The 17,603-nt window shown below is 32.7% G+C and overlaps 1 protein-coding gene across 6 annotated transcripts in view; it reads right to left on the bottom strand.

Annotated features, from left to right (window-relative positions):
- Positions 1-17,603, bottom strand: part of Mier1 (MIER1 transcriptional regulator) — a 64,148-nt gene that overhangs the window by 38,466 nt on the left and 8,079 nt on the right. For 4 of the 6 annotated variants that reach the window (XM_027949493.3, XM_027949496.3, XM_027949494.3 and 1 more), the window contains 2 exons: positions 11,312-11,336; positions 6,371-6,516 (listed from right to left, as the gene is read on the bottom strand). In XM_027949493.3, the coding sequence (XP_027805294.3) occupies positions 6,371-6,516; positions 11,312-11,336 (171 nt within the window). Of the gene's footprint in view, positions 1-6,370; positions 6,517-7,225; positions 7,299-11,141; positions 11,179-11,311; positions 11,337-17,603 lie in introns of those variants that run through there. The other 2 variants (XM_027949498.3, XM_027949497.3) reach the window with 2 other exon arrangements.

Raw genomic sequence — 17,603 nt, 5'->3', positions numbered from 1 at the left:
ATGTACCCCATAAATACGTACAAACATCTCAATTAAAAAAACTGTCTGTATATGTGTATGTGTGTATATCAGATAAACAGAAAAACATAAAAAAAACTGCAGAGGGATAGTATACAATTCTTATTTTTGACTGGACTCAGAAGTAGAATCTCTTAGGACAGTCTGCGTCTCTTGACAATCAGTTCCTCTTGATTTTCTTTAACTTCCTTCATTCTCTTGAACATTTATTATATACTGTATACTCTTTCTTACATTTCTTAGCACACTGTTTACTTAGAGCAATTCATCAGTATTTGTGTGCAGATAACAAGATGTTAACTCTTGGATGATTTGGTACTGAATTTCATACATTCTTTGCTTACGGAGTGTCTGACAACATATGATGGCCATCATCTTCAGACAGACTGAAAAGTTCATAGGTTTCTCCTAGCTCTTTTAGACCCCAGGCAACAATGTACAGCAGTATTCATCAGTCCAGACATGTCCTTCTGTCCTTTTTTTCAATAACCAAGTTGAGAATGTTCAGATTGTCTTCCATGATTCAACTGTGAACAGATTTGTTTTTTTCTCTAGTTTTCCTTGGTCTGTAAATAGAAGTAACCCTTACTCGGTAGTAGGCAGACACAGTATGACCCAGATAACCGGCGCTTCATGGTTTGCTTCTGGAATGACACCAGTTAAAGAAAGACAACTGTCACAAGCAGTGAATCTGGGAGACTTAGAAACTGACAGCACCAGGTGACAAAAGTTGATATGAAAAAGGAAAACCAGAAAAGTAGAAGCAAAGAAAATATATCTTGGTGGCCCTGGAGTCCCCAAGGCCTGGTTACCCTTAATGAAATCCCTTGGGTCTTATGCCAAATTCTTCATTTTGGCAGTTATTTCTAGATGGATTTCTTTCTGTCTTTGTACTCCACAGGTTCTGATGCTATGCACAGTAATGCTATCCTATACAGCAAATATTGTTATTTCTCTCTTGGGAAGAAACAAAACTGATGAATAAATTCAAACAACAGTACGTTACTGTATTAGGAGCTGTTAGTCACCTGTTTTAGAAGACTTCTCATGTTATTCAAGTCTGCATTCTACCAGGTGACTAAGGGGCCTTCAACTTAATTGGAACATCAGAATAACCTAGCAGTGTTTTATTCCCATTCATACAAATATTAACAGAATAGAAAAGGGGGAACAAAGAGGGAACACAGTAGATCATAGCTGTGGGTCACAGATAGCTTTGAAATTAAGATTTATTTAGAGGTCATCATGTGCCAGATATTGAGCCAAGTGCTTTAGATATATTGTCTTTATAATAACAACTGAACCTTAACAATGTTAATCCCAAGTCACCATGCTGATTAAGGAGTGCAACTGAATTATGAACCCAGGCAGCTAACTCACTTACTTATATATGTATATATATTGCCTTCCTGGATTCCTGGAAACCTAATGTGGTAAGTGCACATTACCTTGATGTAGTATGAAGATAAAAAGTACTGGGTTAATAGATTATGAGGAACAGTGAAAATGGGCATAATACAAGTGAACAAAAATATAAGACTATGCATTTACTTACATATTGTGCTTTAAGAAATAAGCTATCTAAGCACTGAAACAAAAAGGGGGCAATCATCTGCATAAGCTAAAGGGAAGCCAAATAAAGGTAAAAATATAGACTTTTAAAAAAGACAAAATATCTAAAATGAAGTCTGTTCCACGTGTAAGATGATAGGGTAAAGTCATCAAACACATCAGTAAAAAGGCTGGAGTGTTGTCAATCATCTGGCTGAAAAAGAGGTGATTTCTCTCTTGCACCAAAGGTTTAGTCATTAAGAAATTATTGTATGTGGCAACAGATGCTAGCTAGCCTAGATGTTAGGGCCATTAAGTGGGTAGACTCCTCTTATATCTACTGTACCAAAATGGACAAAACCATAAACGCTTATGAAGAGAGGAGAAAGAAGGAAAGAACCTTATTTCTAGCCAGGAAGACCTAAGGGACCACATTCAGATTAGAGAGATGGTTCCTAAGGTAATCAACCTCTTGGGGTTGGGGCTTGGTTAGAAGATAAACTATGAAGGGATGAAGGCAATGAACTCTTTATAACCCCTATGCTGGGCTTTCTTTTGTATTTATATAATTCAGTTGTATGTATACCTCAAGAAAAATCTCAGTCTCTCACATTTTAATTTTTATTTTCCAGCTCTGGAGATTCATTGGGAACATGCCAAATGTAAAAAATATATATTAAATATTAATACTGCGAAAGTGTGATTTTTTTTTTCCAAAAATATATCTAAATGCATAAAGATACAGCTAATCCTGATCTTTCTTTTCCCAAATGTAGTGCTATAATTGTGCCCAATTACTAATCTCTGAATTTTAAGAGTATTTGGAAAACAAAGTTAAACTTGAGAACTGCTAAATTCATGGCAAATGAAGTTTCTTTACTCTGGGAATGATTTTGATATTCTTCCTACTATCACTACAATAAATTCTAACGTATTTAATATCTATTAAAACATTAAAAAAAATTTTTTTTGTAGTTATAGATAGTAATGTGGTGCTGAGGATCAAACTCAGGGCCTCATACATGCAACGCAAGTGCTCTGTCACTGAGCTACAATCCTAGCCCCCATTAAAACATTTAAATACTAAATTTATTTAATTAAAATACCTTTAATGTTGACTACATACATACAGTTATAATAGTACAAATCAAAGCTGCTTCTATCAACAGTTTCCACTAAAAAGTTAGAATTCAAATCAAACTTAAAGCCACATACTATGCAGTTACAGTCACTTTATGAACGAATTATTAGGAGTTTGTTCACAATTACTTCATAAAATCATTACATGCAACCAATATGTCAGGTGAAAAACACTGTCACTTTCTAATGTAATTAATATTTTGTTTCTCTAAAAGCAAATGTAATCAACATAAAATCTTGTGCATTTTTAAAAAATAAGAATAAAAACAAATTTGGTTTGATTCATACCTAACAACTTTATAACTATAGGAAATATAACATACCAACCCTCAAACACCTTAGCTTCAGATTACATACGAAAGCATTGGTGATACTCTTAAACCTAAGATTTCAATGGTTTTTGAGAGAAGTTAAAAGAAGAATGTGAGAAGGAATAAGACTGGGTGAAATAAAAGGATTGGTTCCATTGTCTTTTTTGTTACTTTTTCTAACTTTTATAAATAATTCTATTTTAATTACTATTTCCTAAAGAGGGATTATTTGAAAGCAAATTTGGGGGGACTAAGAGGAGATAGAAATGTGAAATAGAGAAATAGGGAAAGATAATGATATACCTATAATATCAGCAGGACCCATTAACAATTTTATACTAAGTAAATGTTAATAGCCCATTCTCTGAAATAGAAGCAAACCATCATTCCACCTCATAAATTATTACAAACTGTACTAACACAGAATGTGATAATATGGAAAATATAACATGTTCCTCCTATGCCTATGCCTTTTACCCCATGATAGTTTATTTGAAAATATAGCTAAAGTTTCTGTGACTATAGGCAAATAATTGAAAATAACTGCCTTTCCATTTCAGAAATATATGAAGCTACTGAGTGATAAATTAATTGTCCCCTGCCCCCAAATATACAAATTTGTTTGGAGATGGATCTCTTGGTAGAGTGCTTGCCTAGCATGCATAAGGCCTAGGGTTTAATCCTCAGTACCATCCACAACATGCATTTCATAAATCAATTGTTTTCCTTGATGTTCGCCTAGGTTTTGATTCCAAGCAAATTATCTCTGTCTAATGCTATCTAAAGAAGACTTCTAAGTTTCTAATGTGCTTTTAATCAATTCTTGAAAGGTTTTGTGATAACCAATATACACCACTGCCACCAAGACCGATATTCTTCTCTGGCTCAAAATAATTAAATTATTAAATTGCTTAGGCACTATGGATTAAGTCAGCTCTAATCACTAAATGATCCAAAATGGTACCATCTAATAAGACTTGCCTAAATGGCAAGAGAACTTCTTTATAAGCTCTTAAATTTTTTTTTTTTTTGTACCAGGGATTGAACCCAGAGGTGCTTTACCACTAAGCTACATTCCCAGCACTTTTTATTTTGAGCCAGGGTCTTGCTAGGTTGCTTAGGGCCTTGATAAATTGCTGAGGCTAGCCTTGAACTTTCAATCCTCTTGCCTCAGCCTCCTGAGTCACTGGAATTACCGGTACATACTATCATGCCAGCTTCAAACTAAAATTCTGAAACATAGTCATTATTACTATGAAAGTAAAAACAGTCATTTTTCATATTATATATTCCAAATCCTTAAAAGTTGGCACTGTCATTTATCTAATGTTCTTTTTAACATGGAGTATAAGCAGATCATATTATAGAGCATGCCAGATTGATTTATGTAGTCATTCATTCTTTTTTTTTTTTTTTTTTTTTGGAGTGATCACTCTGCTATGTACCATGAATTACACTGGTGAATAAAACTGACAGGTCCCTTCTCCTCACTAAATTCGTGGAGGCTACAAATAATAAATTAAATAAAAATTTAAAAATTGAGTTAGGATTTTAAAAAAGCATTGAATAGGATACAATAGTGGTTAAAACCAATCAACCAAAAAATAACACTAATTGAGGAATAGGAAAGACCATTCTGTAGGAGCAACAACAAATTCATAGGAGCTAGCCTTTGAAAATATGTACCAGAGTGTTTATTTGTGAAAAAGTTTCAAAGCAGGGAAAAACTGGAAAATCCAAGAACAAAGCAGCTAGTATGGTTATGAAATAGCAATAACAGGGGCAATGCAGTATATGGATGAGAAATCTTATCATTCAGATAGCCTTGCACAAGGTTGAATTTTCTTTAGGAATAACAGGAAGTTAGGAGGTTGCAATAAACTCAATTACATTTTCAAAAGATCATCATGGCTGCTGGGAGGAAATATAGTAGGAGCAAGACAGTAAAAGAGAAATGGGAAACCAGTTAAGAAGCTACAGTAATAATCTAGGATAGAAGTGATTGCAACCTGGGAAGAGAGGGAACAAAAGAATCAGACAAGAAATATTTTTGTGGGTAGAAATGATACGCTTATTTAGAAATTTGATATTGGGAGAGAAGGAAGCTAACTCCCTAGTTTCTGACTTAAACAAAAGGGTAAACAGTAATAGTATGTTTCAGAGAGAGAGAAGTAGGGAAGGAACAGTCACAGAGAGAACAATCAACAGTTCTTGCTTGGATATTTAAAATTTAGAGATGTCTGTTGAAATATACAAGCAGACATGCATGCCAAGTTGGATGAACAAATTGGAGATAGGGAATAATTTAATACTAGCAATGTAGAAAAACTGAGCATATACAAAAACAGGTTGATCAGATTTTCAAAATTTGCTGTGCACACAATTCAAACCTGCTTAATGACATTGAAGATCTGAATCCCATTCCCAGAGATCCTGATTTCGTATGCCTGGAGAAAGGCAGAGGAATCTGTTGTTTTAAAAATAAGTCTATGGACCAGGGTTGTGGCTCAGTGGTAAAGCGCTTGCCTGGCATGTGTGAGGCACTAGGTTAGATCCTCAGCACCAAATAAATAAATACATAAATAGACAGATAGATAAAATGCTGTTCTTCTACAACTAAATAATATTTAAAAAAATATAAGTCTATGACAACTCTGATGATGCAGTTGACCCTCATAACTGCACTTTGAGGTGCATTTATCTAGTTAGAAACAGGAGGGAAAAAACACAACTGAGAATCAAGAAATGCAAACATTTAAATCTTGGCTAAAGGAAGAAGAGTCTGCAAGACAGTGAATAGTGCGAGGGGGAGAGAATGGATAGAAAAAAATAAAGTGGGGTACTCCAGAATTCAAGTAGAAGAAGGGAACAGTAAACTGCATTTATTAGCACTGAGAAAAAGTGAGGTAGACAGAGGAAAGTGAATATAATAAAGAATATAACAATTAATGTCAAGGGTCACCTTGATAGGAAGGGACAGAACAATCCAGAACACTTTATGCAGTAAATGGGAGATGATGACAATTCTTAAAATATTTTGGCTTTGAAGGGAAGTAAATAAAAGGTGTAGTAACTGGGGAAAAGTAGTAGGAATGTAAGAGGAAACTTAGAATTGTTTTACTTTATAGTCCATTTTGACCCAGCCCTGTGACCCCTTACCAAATTCACTACTGAATTCTATTATTTCACATAATAAAACTATTTTTTAAACACTATTTAATTTCAAACTTTAAATATTCCACCTATGATCAAATGATATTCCCTGAAACTAGAGCATCAAAATTTCAATGTTTTCTCTCTCCACAAAAAAGTTATAACTGCTTCATCCTCTAGCTCTTAATATTATTTACCCTTGCAAGATCCTCTATTTCAGAACTGAAGTTTGTTTCTCCTTCCATCATTTCTTCCTCTTCTAATGTTCGTTCATCATCAAAATCATGAACCAGCATGTCAGCTGATGGATCAAATTCATGGTCATCTGATGTTGCTGAACCTCCTGGTAAAGAATATTTTTAAAAATATGGTAAACCAAATTAGGTATATCTTATTAATTTAGTGTACATACATTATTGAAGCCACATATAAGTAAAAAAATTATCATAGAAAGTTATAACAGTAAATATTACTGCTTTTTAAAATTCCTGAACTTATTCATTATCACACACACACTCACACACACACACCCAAAACTCTTCTAGGAGAGAGCTTTACTGTTGAGCTACATCCCCAGTCCTACATAAAACACTCTTCTAAGGGTTTAGAGTTTGACCTGTTTTTACTCCTATAGTTTCAGTTACAACTGCAAAATTGAGGGAGGGTAAATATTTATAGCTTTAAAAACTGTGCTATAATCTTCTGATTGTGAAGCTTAAGTTGTAAAGAATAAATTGATCATATCAATTAAAAATGACTTTGGGTGTAGGAAAACTCACAATCTTAACCATTTAAATACTGTTTGATAGACTCAATGAGCAATGAGTAAAGATCCCTCTGGCCCCTGAGAAGAATATATAGTAATGTGAAATAAACAGTCATTTGAATATACTTATCTGCTGCATGAAGACCTTTGGTCAATGACAGGCTGCATATACAATGGTGCCTATAGCATACAGTTTAGGTGTGTAGTAGACTATACCACCTAGGTTTATGTATACACACTCTTCAATGACACATTTACCTGGAATGTATCCCTATCATTGAATTACCTGGGATAATATAGTATAGTGAAAATACAGATGAACTCAAGTATTCTTCTATCAGCACTTCCTTGAGAACACATTCTAATATTTGAGTAGGTGACTTTAACTTTACTAAGTTGATTTTGTTCTGAAATTCCTCAAAGACAGAGATAAAAGCAAAATTTATTAAAATTGCATACAAAAACTCTCTTTGAAACCATTAAATATAGTCTAGGGTAACTATTATGGAAGCCTGTCCATTTTTATATTGGTGATTAGGGAATTTTGCTAGACTCAATAGGGTCAAGCTTTGTAATGGTAGACTGTAAAGGCTGGGGATTATAGTTTCTATAAATTAATCGACAAATTTGACCATTGCCAAACCTGGACTTAAGTTTGAAAAAGCATTACTTAACATCAATTTAAACTGTTCGAAGTTATATTAACAGATGTACTAATCCTTTTTCACTCTAATAAGAGAACTATTAAATAAAACAAAGAGACATACAGGTTGACTTTTGAAAGCCAGACTACTAGGGATAAGAAAATACCAAAAGCTCAGAGCTCTTCAGTCACCTTCCAAATTTTTAAAAAATAAGAACCATTTTTTTCTGCTTAGTATTGCCAGATAGTATGCTCAAGCACTTCACATACAGTACACCTCACTAATCTTCAAACAATTTTATCAAGTAGGTATTGTCACACCATTTAAAAGGAGGGAAAAAAAAAAAAAAAAAAAAGACTTTAGGTTTAGAGAGTTTAAGTAGCACCCCAGAACTCATAGAGACTGTAGGTGGCAAAAATGGAATCTGAATCCTGTGTCTAATTCCAATTCCTATGTTTTTACTGCACTCCATGCCTTATGTAAGTCCTTAAGTATCCTGCTTCAAAGAGTACTTAAGAACAGCCTATGTTTACTAAGATGAGTGAATCGTAAGCCAGGTCAGACAGCAAAGCACACTTTGAAGGCAGTGTGCTCAGAGGAGCATTTAAAAAAATGGTATTAAATATGAATTACTAAATATATAACTGTTAGCCAAATCATATATAAGATTATATTAAAATGAGTTATTAATGATTATCAGTTTTAGAATTACAAAAAACCTAGAAAAGCATACTATCTTAATTTCTACTGGAATTAAGAAAAACTTGGCATACATTTAGAAGGGCATCCTAACAGTGAGTGAGGGATTAGATACAACAGTTTCCATAGGAGCACAAGAATGATTAATTTAGATGTAAACTTTTGTCTTAATTGTTATCTCTTTTTTCCAAGTTTTCAAAGGAAACTTTCAGTTCACACAGGAATCTTCCGAGATACACAGCAGTCAATAATTAAGTCTTTCTACAGATGATGCTCTACTTTTCTTCTCCTTTGTAGGCAGAAACACCCTTAAAAAAAAAACAAACCTCATACCATTTCTTTGTACATTATCCTAATCATAACATAATTCTTAAATGCAGGTATTATCAAAAATAATCACACTAATTCCTAATTATTCGTTACTCTCTTACCAACTAAAAACTAACAAACCTCAAGCCATGAATACACAGTATCAAATCACAAGTACTATTTAACTTACCAGAAGTCCCTATTTTTTTGTCATCATCTGTAAAGCCAAGTAAGACATTTCACTGCCTCACAACATTAAATAACAAAAGTGTAGGTGAATTTCTCCCGTTTCATTCCAAATTCTCGCCCACATACACACTGCACTTTTTTCTATTAAAACTTTCAATTTCTGTTGTTTTTCTAGCCTTAATCTGACTGTTTTGTTTTACCTGACTTTTTTTTTTTTTTAATATTTATTTTTTAGTTATCGGCAGACACAACATCTTTGTTTGTATGTGGTGCTGAGGATTGAACCCGGGCCGCCCGCATGCCAGGCGAGCGCGCTACCACTTGAGCCACATCCCCAGCCCTTTACCTGACTTTTTACCTTGTTTTTTAGGTAACTAATCATCCTAACTAACTAATCATCCTATTCCTTTCTGTCAATTGCTAGGTCCATCATTAGGCTGTTTACAGGACCGGGGGTGAGGATCGGGGAGGATACCACATAATAAATTCTTAGGAGTAGGGAGTCTAGTGCGTTGTATACATAAAAATTTGCTTCAGTGTTAAGGTAAATATCACAGCTTTATCACAAAATGCCATCTTACTGCATAAAAGGTAGTTTATGCCTTTTCAAAGATTCTAATGGCTGCTAGTGTCATAGGTAAAGCTTTTCATTGTACCTCCACTTTGGTTTACAGGTTACATTGGCTGACGCCTTGAACAAACCACTTAGTATGGTCATGTGATTGTAATTATTAATATTGATTCCAAAGTACACATGCTATAAAGGGCACAGTCTTTTGCCATGGACCAATTTTTTTTTTTTTTTTTTTTTTTAACATGGGGCTTCTAATTCTTGATTTTCTCCATTAACTTTTGTTAATTCTCTACTAGCATTACTTACAACAAACATTATTTTTTGCAGAAGCCTGATATTAAAAAACATTGTCTAACTCTAAATATTTTCCTCAGTCTGAAAACAATCTAAAAAATAAAATAATCTACATGTATAAGTATTCAACAAGTAGCAAAGGTGATTAAAGATATTTGTGTTCTTTAATCTCCATTATTCTTTCTGTTCTGCCCAGGCTGATGCAAACTGAGTTTAGTTTTGGAGAAGTTATTTTTATATATTTATGCACTTGCTACTTAATGCCTCAAAACTGATAAAAAAAATCTAAACAGTCTAAATATTAATGAACACTAGAACCTATTTTTTGCAATGAAAATGATCAGTTTGAAAAAAAATCCTGGAAACAATTCTACTTTCTAAAAAAGATATGATGATATAATACTTATGTGAGGTCAGATTACTTCCAATTTCAACCCATCCAGAACATACCTATAAACCAGAAAGCTAAAAATATCCCTGAGTTTCAGAAACGTCACAAAGCATGTTAGAAAAAGTAAAATGCTTTCAGTTGAAATAAAGACAAAATCAACTGGAAACTGAGCACTCTAGTTATTTACAAGGGTTCCGGAAGTAATCTAGTCCAACCCTACCGTATATAATGATTTTTATTCATGAAAAGGACCCTGGACCATTATTTTAAGCATTTCTGAAAAAAAGCTTTCTTCCTAAAACTAAAGACACAGAAAGATGATTGCTACAATAATATGGAATAATGTGGAATGTATCTCATATCTAAATATTCAATATATGTGAGATGTGTTTTAAATAAAACATTACCAGGCCTCAGAAGGCTCCCTTTCACACTCTTCTATATAGGGATGCTCCTTAATCCAAATAACCCATGACTTGGTAAAGTCCCTGGACACTAAGGCAAAAAGACTAGTACCTGACTCTTTCCTTCCTGCTCCTGAACTTCAATATGAATGCTGTACCCAGAAGTACCAAAGATCCTGAGATCATAAGAACCCTAAATCTTAAATTTAGATTTTATATAAAATAGTCTAATTTCTAAACACCACTACAGTGACCAAACTAAAAAATCTGTGACCCTAATTGATCACAAGTTTACACCTTTAAGATAGGAATAAAAAAAACTGTATCTGAGGGAAAATAAAAAATTCTAGATGAAAGGTCAGAGAATAAAACTTGATCCTACTCAAATTTAAGAATTGCTTCCTTAACTTACAATACTATTCAATTCTTGAATCTTTTTTTACTTTATTTTCCTGCCCCAATAAATATATTAATAAGTTTTTTTCTCAAATGAAACATTCTGAATGTCCTACACAAATAAATGTCTAACCTAACTGATTCCCTTTCAAAGCATACACTTTGCATATGCTTCAATTCAAATAACAATTTGAAATCATAATAAATACATACAGCAATTCATCAATGAAAAAGAGGAATGGAGGGGGAGGGAGGAAGAGGACCCAAAAATAGTCATGAGGACAAACCCACGGCAGCCTCACCTGTACTTTCACGGGCAGTCAAACATTTCATCCATTTCTTTTTCCCCAGAGAAAAGAAGCATTCAGAAAAAAAGGAAGTCAGATGACAGTCTAACTCCTCTAGCCTTTATGCAACTAATAGGACAAATGTTAGGCAATTATAGATCATAAAAAATATAGAAAATACTTACCTGGACTTGAAGACTCAACAGATGGCTGAAGAGGGGGAGAAAAAAAGACAAATTAGCATTTTTGTATAGCACATCTTCCCAAACAATATAGGAAGCATCTGATGACAAACATCACACCAAAAACTATGGTAAGCTTTAATGTCTGAATTGTTTTAAAATAAACTAAAACCTTCAACATAACCCTTTACTTTCTATTATATTTAAGCATAGAGAAAAATTTAGAATACTACTCAATCTAGAAAAAAGATAATAATATGAAATTCATTCAGATTTTAAAAGCAAAAGTGGGCCTCATAACATGTGGATTAAGAGGCATGATTTTAGATCTTGGAATTTTCTGAAATACATTTTGTCTTTCCAATAAAGAAAAAACTATGCACAAAGTTTGCTATCAAACTGGTCTATGGCTTTAAAAAAATGAACTGTGCAAATGGAGGCAGAAACAACTTAAAGGCATCATTATAAATAAAAATTATGTTGTAAGAAAGAAAAAGGAAAGAATTAAAAATGTTATATGAAGTATAGACTAACTTTAACAAAAAATAATTATTTCTTAAAAGTTATCACAGAATTAGTAACCATTCAAACTAAAGACTAGAAAGGGTAGGTTATCTGAGGGGAGACTGCAAGATTTCCAATTATAACGTTTCCTCTACTGTACCATTCTCTCATAAATTTAACCACAAGCAACTGGAAAACATGAAGATGAAAATTTGTAGGAACTTATTTTAGTAATGTTACCACATGTCAGTAAGTATGTGGTTGTGTTTTACCTCAATTGTTAATTTACAACTATAAACAAGTTTTATCTACATATTCCTACAAGACAAATTCAGTAAAAGATGTTTAAATGACATAAATTTATAAATAAAACTTTGCCAATTCATTCAGAGGTACCTATTTCACGTCCATTAGAAGACAGACATGGAGGAAGGCCAAAAGCACTAGCAATAGAATGATAGGGATACTGCAGTATTCTTTGCTTCTGCTAAGTAATGGGACAGAGAGAGGCAAGAAGAAAAAGAAATTAGGAAAATGATGCTTAATTTTTCAAAAGCTAGGGTCAAAGACAAATTCCTATAAAATGTTTTAAGTTCCATTTTGAAAATTGTATACAGTGTACTATCTTAAGTATGGCATTCTAAATTTCATGGTGACTTGGGTTCTTGGGGCACACTTTTTCAATGGTCCTATTTTTTTCCCTATCAATTCTTGGAATGGTTCTTTCTTATAGCATTATCTAAGAAAAAATAACAATATCTAGTATTTTATTTCCAATGCCACAACACTACAATTATTTAAAAGTTACTCTGCTGGAACAGTCAATATAATGCTTTTTTCCTCCAATTAATTACTCCTGAGAGTGGGGGTGACATGAAGAGAGTAATGTAACCACAAAAAGGGTTTCTAGCTTGCTTAACATCTTTTGGGGCACAGCTACGACTTGAAATGGTTTTAACCATCACAATTATTACACAGCAAACTAATATTTTAAAATATTAATTCACTCATGTTTCATGCAGTTAAATTTTATTTTCCAAGTATAAACCCAATCTCCATACAAGGCTACAGCAACATTATTGACCACCTTCATCAGATCGTTTACTACCACAGGGAGTCTTACAATGTTGGTTTTCTTTTCTTTTTTAGTACTGGTATTGAACTCAGGGGTACTTAACCACTGAACCACATCCCAGACCATTTTTTTTGTATTTTGTTTAGAGACAGGATCTCACTGAGTTGTGTAAGATCTGGCTAAGTTGCTAAGACTGGCTTTTGAACTTGTGATCCTCATGCTTCAGCCTCCCAGCCACTGGGATTATAAGGAGTGTACCATTACACCTGCAATGCTGGTTTTCTTTTTAGAACAAAATTTATATGACATAAACAAGAAAAATATGCATTACTTATGAATTAGAAACTTAAGAGAAATAGTTCTTAGGCAAATATTTAGTTTTAATTTACACTCCAATAATTATCTCATTTGACAGTCTTATGATAAAAAAGGCTTTCTGATTAAAAACAAATTACTAAAATTGAAGGGAATGTTTTTACTGACACTACCTAGAATAATTCTAGGGACGCTGAATTGCAAATGGTATCTACAAGAGGCCTCACCAACCCTAAACGATCATTATTTTATTGGTCAATAGTTACCACTTTAAAGTTCTGAAAAGGTTCCAAATATTTTCCATTTTTTTCAGATACCAAATATTTAGAGAACTGGTAGCATTTATAAGTATAGCCCACATAGAGCAAAGCACACAAAGTTCAAAGATTACATCAATGATCACATTACGTCAGAGGTACTGCAATATGTCAAGCATTGATTAGCACGGAAGAGCAAAAGGCAGAATGGTTTGCCCATATTTAGTATCCATATACATTTTAGTATTTTACATTCAAAATAAAATTTTATTGTGTCAGTTTAGGAGACAGGAATGAGATTAGTTTCTTGCAAGTTAACTATATCCAATTAAATAAAAAATGAGCTTCTAAAACTAGCATCTGAAAACAGTTCATACTGTGAACATTACATTGTTCAACTGACAAAATGATTATCTTTCAAGATAAAATGTGAGCTTATATAATAATATGGGAAGTTTCAGGGTGGAATGAGGGCAATTTTTATTTAGCTATGAAAAAATATAGAACTAATTTATATTTACATAATGCTACATATTTTCAAAGGCATAGTTTCTTGATCATAACCGTAAATCTAACATTACCTTATTTTATAGATTAGTAAACCCAGGGATATAAAATGAGATAAAGGTTCCACTGTGGTAATGAAGTCAGACATGAAGCCTACAACCTCTGACACCTCAGAGTTCTTTTTATACCTTCCAGAGAAAGAACCCCATAATTTTTTGCTAACTTTTTTCTCTTTCCCCTTACTTTCTATTTCCTTCTAAAATGGTTTTTATCAGTTCAAAGCACGTTTAAAATGTGAACAGAGTTGACATCTGTCTTACCAGACTGTAACCTATGTCTTTTTAGGAAGTGATATCTCTATCTAACAATACCCTCCAAGAAAACTTGCACCATTTACAATTACTACAGCAAATTAGAAAGGGGTAAGAGAGGGGGAAAATTAAAACAAACAAAAAATTAAACGTAAACAAGTGCTTATAGAAACACTTGGTTTCAGAAAAAGATCAAAATATGAGTGTAAGCTGGAAAATTTTTAAATTGTGGTTTAAGAATATTTAAAATGCACTTAGACCTTACTGGTAGAAAGGAGTTAGCTCAACAATTTTTGACATCATTTTGCCAACATGAACTTCCCCTTGTGATATACCTAAAACAGTACACTCAGATATATGTATACCATTCATTACCACAATGTTGTTCTAAGCAAAAAGTTGGGGGAAAACCAAAATCCATTTTAACTTTTTAACTAGTTCAAAATAATATATAGCTCCTTCAAACAATGGGACACCATGAATTCATTAAAAAGGATGAGACAGATATGTTTGTGTTGAAAGAGAAAAAAATGCTAAGAAAATTAAGATTTAAAAAATGTAGAATGTGCAACAAACTGGACTAGAATATGCATAATTTTTTTTTCCTCAAAAAGATACATAAGAATTTGTTCATAATAGCTTTTTCTAGGGGATGAATTAGGGAGAAGAGGCTTTTTTCAGTTTACATTTTTCTGTTCTCTTGGAATTTTCCAATCTCTTTTGTTGAATTATAAACCATTTTCATTTTCTTCTCTTTTCAATTTTTACGAAAACCTAGTACTTGGTACTATTTTTTCAAAGTTATAATTTTGAAAATTTTTTGGTGCATATATACTTGTTTTATCAGAGATGGGAAACAACACTGGAAAGACAAACCTAAAAGTAATTAGTATGCTAACTCAAATGAAAAAAGTGCTATATTAACTTTTGTATAGCATGTTATCCTTGCCAGTATATTTAAGATTTAGTTGATAAAGTTACTAACAGTTATAACAAATACTCAATGCCTCCTAATTATTCAAATATTTCTTTTCACTTTTCTAGAACATGGTAGAAAATGATGGGAAGTGTTTCATGCAACAGAAAACTGTAATCTGGAGATAAAAGATTGATTCTAGAAAAAGGCTAGACTATTAACATTTTTACAAAAAAAAAATTAAGGTAGTATAGTCAGGAAGTATTCCTAGGCTCTTTTATTTCAGACAATCAAAAGCTTATTTTCCATGCAAATAAGTGAACAAAACTTCCCCCCCTCAAACCAATTCCATCACCATTTCTTTAAGTGTAGCCAACATCTCCTTAAGTTATAGAGGCTAAATCAGATTCTTAAAGCAACTAAGGACAGAGGTCAGGAAGGAGTTTGGGACCCTATTCTTGGATAAAAGTTGCAGGGATACTATGCCCAGGGCTTAGTACCCTCTCCTGCCATACAAAATTATGTCCCATACTTTGCTGTTACTTTCAGAAATGCTAGGGTATAAAACAGTTAAGTATGTTTTGGAATTAAAATTAATAAATTTACAACAATAAGAATAATTTAGAGGGTAGAATGATATTATGGAAAATAAGCATTAGGAATGCAGAAGGCTGTGTTCTACTCTTAACTGTGCCAGACTAACTGTATGACTTAGGAAAAACTGCATAAACTCTGCTCAAGTTCCACTTTCTCTATGATGAAAAATTTAGATCATTTCAATTTTTAAGACCCAAGTTTCTTACTTTTATTATGAATTGTTTGAAATCTGTAATACTACTAAAGAGTATTTAGCTAAATGAATGAACATATTTTCTCTTCTGAATAATTTTTTTTTGAATCTAGAAATATAAGGAAAAGACAACCTCAATTTGCAAAACGTTATTTTAGGGTGCTACTTCACAAATTGCTTATCTACAAAATATAACAGTCATACTTCTAAGCCACAAAATAAGCTCAACAGAATAGACCCCCAGCAGTGAACAGGTTTAATAAACGTTGAAACCATTTGCAAATCTTTTGATCTGAACATCAATCAAGAAATTTCTATGAAGCTGTTTACTATTCATATTATATGTAAGGGGGTGGGATTCAGTGCCCTTAAGATTCAATAGAAGTGTTTATTTCTAAATTATTTGAGAAACTGATTAGTCTCTCCAGAATTATCTTAAAATAATTCACTACTACTTCTTTTTATTTCATTCATTTATTTATATGCAGTGCTAAGAATCCAGTGCCTCCTCACACATGTGAGGCAAGCACTCTATCACTGAGCCACAACCCCAGTTCCAGTGATTCACCTCTTTATTTGTCCCACCAAACCTTTAAGTTTTCAGGTATTTCAACTCTCATACTTCCACTGAACAAAGCTTTTTAGAACTCTGATGCATTGGTGCTCATGCCTACTTTGGATAAAACCTTAATTTTTTTTGAAGTCTAAACTAAAAATAAATAAATAAATAAATACCAGAATATAGAATTATTTAAGGTTTAAATCCATTGCAGTGGAACAAGTTTTGCTTACAGTAGAAATTAACACACTGACATGATCCTATTTCCTTAAAGCACAAAATCCAAGTACTCTTAAAAAAAGTACTAAGGAGTATTTTTAAAAGAAATAAATAGTGAGTGAATAGTTCATGTACCATCTTTAAAAATATTAAAATACTTAGCAGTATTAAATTCATTAATTTTTTCATTTTATTATAGAAATGTGACATAGAATAAAAGAAGAAAAAATTAAAAAGAACAGGTCTTGCACTGTGCTGAAGCTTTTTTTTCCTTGAGAAGAAAGTCCCTTACATGTTTATAAACTTTGAAAAATAAATGACAAATTGTTCATTCCCAAGGTCCCTATAACACATTCCTTATAAAACCCTAAGGATCAACTATTTCTTCCTCTTTTTGTTTTCTCTCTCTCAGTGCCTTCATAAAACTGTAACTACCCTTTAATTTCCTTTAAGTGTGACAAGGAGAGCCTCCTTTTAAAAGGATGGTAAATAATTTTAAGGAATAAGCAAAGTGAAATTTACCAAAAAGTGCTAAGAAAGGGAGCATTTACCATTTTTCTGAGTATATTAAGTGTTTTTAATACTAATACAATTTAAACCATTAAATACATACTTCCTATTATGGATTCAATTAGGATGATTAGATCAAAATTATGAATAATTAGCATATTTAGTACATCTAAAATAATTTGAATTCAAGAATTAAAATATTTTCTTAAAAAGTCAGGGTCATTCTCTTATGTAGGAAACAACAACAAAAAGAAAACCCAGAGCATAAAACCTACATTTTTCTCTGGAGACATGTTTCTTCAATAACTGTTTTCCCCCCAAAGATTTAACTG

This window comes from Marmota flaviventris, chromosome 10, assembly GCF_047511675.1.
Source record: "Marmota flaviventris isolate mMarFla1 chromosome 10, mMarFla1.hap1, whole genome shotgun sequence".
NCBI classification, from domain to species: domain Eukaryota; kingdom Metazoa; phylum Chordata; class Mammalia; order Rodentia; family Sciuridae; genus Marmota; species Marmota flaviventris.
This window is presented reverse-complemented; position numbering and strand designations above follow the sequence as displayed.